The sequence below is a fragment of the Hylobates moloch genome, unplaced genomic scaffold (assembly GCF_009828535.3).
Source record: "Hylobates moloch isolate HMO894 unplaced genomic scaffold, HMol_V3 SCAFFOLD_10, whole genome shotgun sequence".
In the NCBI taxonomy this organism is placed as follows: Eukaryota; Metazoa; Chordata; class Mammalia; order Primates; family Hylobatidae; genus Hylobates; species Hylobates moloch.
The window spans coordinates 77,794,412-77,798,616 of record NW_026652285.1 but is presented as its reverse complement, the minus strand read 5'-3'; the positions used below and the strand labels follow the sequence as shown (position 1 = coordinate 77,798,616).

The 4,205-nt window shown below is 45.4% G+C and overlaps 1 protein-coding gene across 1 annotated transcript; it reads right to left on the bottom strand.

Moving 5' to 3' along the window:
- Positions 1–294: 294 nt before the first annotated feature.
- On the bottom strand, positions 295–3,676 carry TAL2 (TAL bHLH transcription factor 2). Its single transcript, XM_032164798.3, has 2 exons — positions 3,605–3,676; positions 295–868 (listed from the first exon to the last, which is right to left on the bottom strand). Exon 2 carries the CDS (start codon positions 856–858, stop codon positions 532–534), a length of 327 nt encoding a protein of 108 aa, XP_032020689.1. The 5' UTR covers positions 859–868; positions 3,605–3,676; the 3' UTR covers positions 295–531.
- Between the last annotated feature and the right edge of the window lie 529 nt (positions 3,677–4,205).

The window sequence follows — 4,205 nt, the reverse complement described above, 5'->3', positions numbered from 1 at the left end:
TCCTGACCTCAGGTGATCTGCCCATCTCAGCCTCCCAAAGTGCTGGGATTACAGGCATGAGCCACTGTGCCCAGCCCATCAATCTTAAGATTTATTTTGTTCACCCTTGATCAAATCTCATTTTTCAAAACAAACTTCAAAATATGTTCTGAAGGAAGCATATTCTACTTATTCATCTGAGATCCATTATGAGAAAACTTCTTTCTTATAACTGAAGACATTGAGTAAACAGTGATTTTCCACCTTTTTTTTTACTTAGAATTTTTTCTCCAAAAGTCTTATGCAGAACCTGGATTTAAAATAGGCAGAGGTAGGCCACTCTACCTGACATCCCCGGGGGGTGGCGGCCCACAAGTGACATTCCTCATGGCTTCTTTCAGCTCCCTGCAGCTGTCCCTGAGCCACCTCCCAGGAAGCTAAAATTCATGCTTCACAAGTTATCATCAAGTCAGCTCTGAAACACGCCAAAGTCTGTCCACAGGCAGTGATTCTGAGCAAGTGCTGCCCTGGGAGATGACAGCCAGAGCCACGCTAAGGAATGTGGTGGCTTGGACCAGTTGAAGGAACCTGGTAGTTCTCAAGCAGAGTTCTGTCCTCCAGGCCTGGCAGGTGGGGTCCTTGAGGGAAGAGCCCCAGAATGTTCCCCTGAGCAGCCACTCCCGTTTGTTGCAGGCTTTGCTCCCCCAAGACCTTGACCAAGAAGTTGATATACCTCATTGCCAGGCGAAGCGTTTCATTTTTGCTCAGCTTTTTGTCTGGAGGGTGAGTGGGGATGAGCTTCCTCAGCTTGGCAAAGGCACTGTTGACATTCTGCTGCCTCCACCGCTCCCTGGTATTTGTGAAGATCTTCCTGGTCATGTTTGAGTTCCTGAGATGGAAAGAGAAAGGGCCCTCAGGGCCAATATCTTATAAGAGGCCTGATTGGTATCACACGTCCTGCCAAGAACCTGGGATGTTCGATTTTCTCGACTCAGAGCTTAGGAGATTCATTTCCTCATTTTCAGGTTTTTAAAAAAGAAAACAACCCCACAGGGACACAAACATAACGCCTCTCGCCTTTCGAGGCATCAGAGACGCTATGAATTATGCGTAATTTCTTTTTTTAACTTAAAAACGACAAGGGAAGGTAAGAACAACACCCTTCAGCTTTTTCTCTCTGGCTATTTTGAAGCCTCCAGTTGAAAGATCGCTTTGTCCCAGTACTCCTATTTCTTCCCTTATAACCAACTCTTCATAATTGTTCAGAATCAGGCACAATATTGATTGAGTTTATGTGTAAATGAAACATATGTTTGGCCAATAGAAAGTTCGTTTTTTTGTTGTTTGTTTGTTTTTTCTTTTTTTGAGACGGAGTCTCACTCTGTCACCCAGGCTGGAGTGCCACGGCATGATCTCAGCTCACTGCAACCTCCAGCTTCTGGGTTTCAGCAATTCTCCTGCCTCAGTCTCCGGAGTAGCTGGGACTATAGGCACCTGCCACCACGCCTGGCTAGTTTTTATATTTTTAGTAAAGACGGGATTTCACCATCTTGGCCAGGCTGGTCTTAAACTCCTGATCTCAGGTGATCCACCCGCCTCGGCCTCCCAAAGTGCTGGGATTGCAAGTGTGTCACCATGCCCGGTCACCAACAGAGAGTTGAGTATGAATCAACAGTGTATTATCAGAATGAAGTAAAAAAAAAGGTTTCATTAATAAAATAAAATTTGGAATAGAGAAGACAATACAGGTCTCTTGTTAGCTGGCGGACCTCACCCGGAGGATTCAGCCCCTCTCTCTAAGGGCTAAAATATCCAGACTGGACTATATTTAGAGGAGCAGGAACAGAGTGATGAAGGGTCTTGAAACCCTGTTGTATGAAGAACAGAAGTGGGGGTATTTAGTCTTACAAAAATGAAAAGACAAGGGGCAGGTGGGAGCGGTCATTTGGCGTGGATTCTGTAGAAGATACTTGGGCCTCTTCGGGGCTGCATTGGATGACCTTTCCAAGTCTAGCAGAGTGGTTTATCATCATATACAGCCAAGCATTATGCAGGCATTTTTCACTCTTAGAGGCATGGGCCCCTTTTATCAGGTGGCTTGGATTAACACGTGCTAATAGGAACACTTGGGAGGCACTGGCAAACAAGCCAAAGTCCAGCCCCAGGCAGTTTGATGCTCTTGGCTTACTGCTATTGGTCTGCTGCCTGCTCCACACTCAGCTCCCCTGGGCACTGGGCCCTTTCTAGTTCCTCCAAAGACTCATGAATATTCCCAACTCTACCCTTTTGCACGTTGTCATTTTCTGTTCCTTGAATTTCCTCCCCACTCTCTACTTACCTATTTCTTTAAAGAGCAGGTCAGATCTTCCCTTTCCACCAAGCCCCGACTCTACAGGAGTCTTCACATAATTCAGCCATCAGTGGAACCATATGCATGGTGGTCAAGAGCACAGGCTCCAAGGCCAGAACCCCGGTTTGGCTGTTGGTTATACTCCCCCTAGCTGTGTGACAAGCAATCTACTTAACCTCTCTGTGTTTCAAATGCATCATTGTGAGGACACATAAAATGATACACATAAAGCACCTTGGCTCAGTGTCTAGTGCATATTAAAGGCTCAATAAATATTTAATGATTGGCAGGACTCAGTGGCTCACACCTGTAATCCCAGCGCTTTGGGATGCCAAGGCGGGCAGATCACCTGAGGTCAGGAGTTCAAGACCAGCCTGGCCAACATGGTGAAATTCCATCTGTACTAAAAATACAAAAATTAGCAGGGCATGGTGGCGCAAACCTGTAGTCAGAGCCAATCAGGAGGTTGAGACAGAAGAATCGCTGGAACCCAGGAGGTGGAGGTTGCAGTGAGTCGAGATCACGCCGTTGCACTCCAGCCTGGGCAACAGAGTGAGACTGTCTCAAAAAAAAAAAATTAATGATTGTAATTATTATCTCTACAAATAAAACAGAGAAAAATAAATGTGGTAATTTATCATTTTCTTCCTAATAAAGAAGTTATATGCATTAGAGAAGATGTGAGCTTTGCTTATGTGCTCTTTTGATTCAGTTTCCAGGAATATATGGGGGTGTGTGTGTGTGCAGAGCAAAAACCTGGAAGGATTCAGGCCAAACTGTCAACAGTGGTTCACTGGGAGAGGACAGTAGACTGGGAGAAGAGAAAAAAGGGAGACTTGTGGTGTTTTATTCTTTTTTTGGTATTGTTTTATGTGTACATATATAAAATCTTTTTTTTTTTTTTTTTTTTTGAGACGGAGTTTCGCTCTGTCACCAGACTGGAGTGCAGTGGCGTGATCTCAGCTCACTGCAACCTCTGCCTCCCAGGTTCAAGCGATTCTCCTGCCTCAGCCTTCCTAGTAGCTGGGACTATAGGCGCACACCACTAGGCCCAGCTAATTTTTTTGTGTTTTTAGTACAGAAGGGTTTTCACTATGTTGGCCACTATGTTTTCACTATGGTTTTGATCTCCTGACCTCATGATCTGCCCGCCTCAGTCTCCCAAAGTGCTGGGATTACAGGCGTGAGCCACCGCTCCTGGCTGTTTTATATTTTTAAAAGAACTTATTCATGTATTATTTGCTTCATAGTAGAAAAAATGTTTTAAGTGCTTACGGGCTTTAGAGCAGCTTTGAATCTCTGCTCTCAATTCCCTAGTTATGGGTTAACTTCTCAAAGCGTCGGTTTTCTTCTCTGGAAAATGGAGGGAGATACAGCCATCAGCAGGACTTTTGTGAGGATTACATGAAATGCATTATAAAGTGTCTGGCACATAAGTGCTAAATAAATACAGCAATTTCCTCCCCATACACATGGAAAGCATCATTGTTGCAAAGAAAAGCATTTTTCTTTCTTTTTTTTTAACTATTTTTGGTAGAGAGAGGGTCTCACTATGTTGCCCAGGCTAGCCTGGAACTCCTGGGCTCAAGCAATCCTCCTGCCTCAACCTCCCCAAGTGCTGGGATTACAGGGGAACCACTGTGCCAACTGCATTTTTCAATCATCTCTATGCCCCCCAGGACATTTCCCCATCCCAGTTCCTTTCTTGTTGCCTTTCCTGCTTGTGTCTGGGTTGGAGAGTCCAGTGCTGTGCTGAGAATTCGTGGTGAACTGGAAGCACGGCAGCCCAAGGTCACCACATGGTTTCCGGCTCCCCCCACTGTCTGCTTCACCCACATCCTCTCTCCGTGGAGACATTCCTAGTTGGACCCATGGA

What these genes read in the sequence shown, in the direction of transcription:
- TAL2 (XM_032164798.3), bottom strand. Translation starts at nt 858, where the DNA reads ATGACCAGGAAGATCTTCACAAATACCAGGGAGCGGTGGAGGCAGCAG.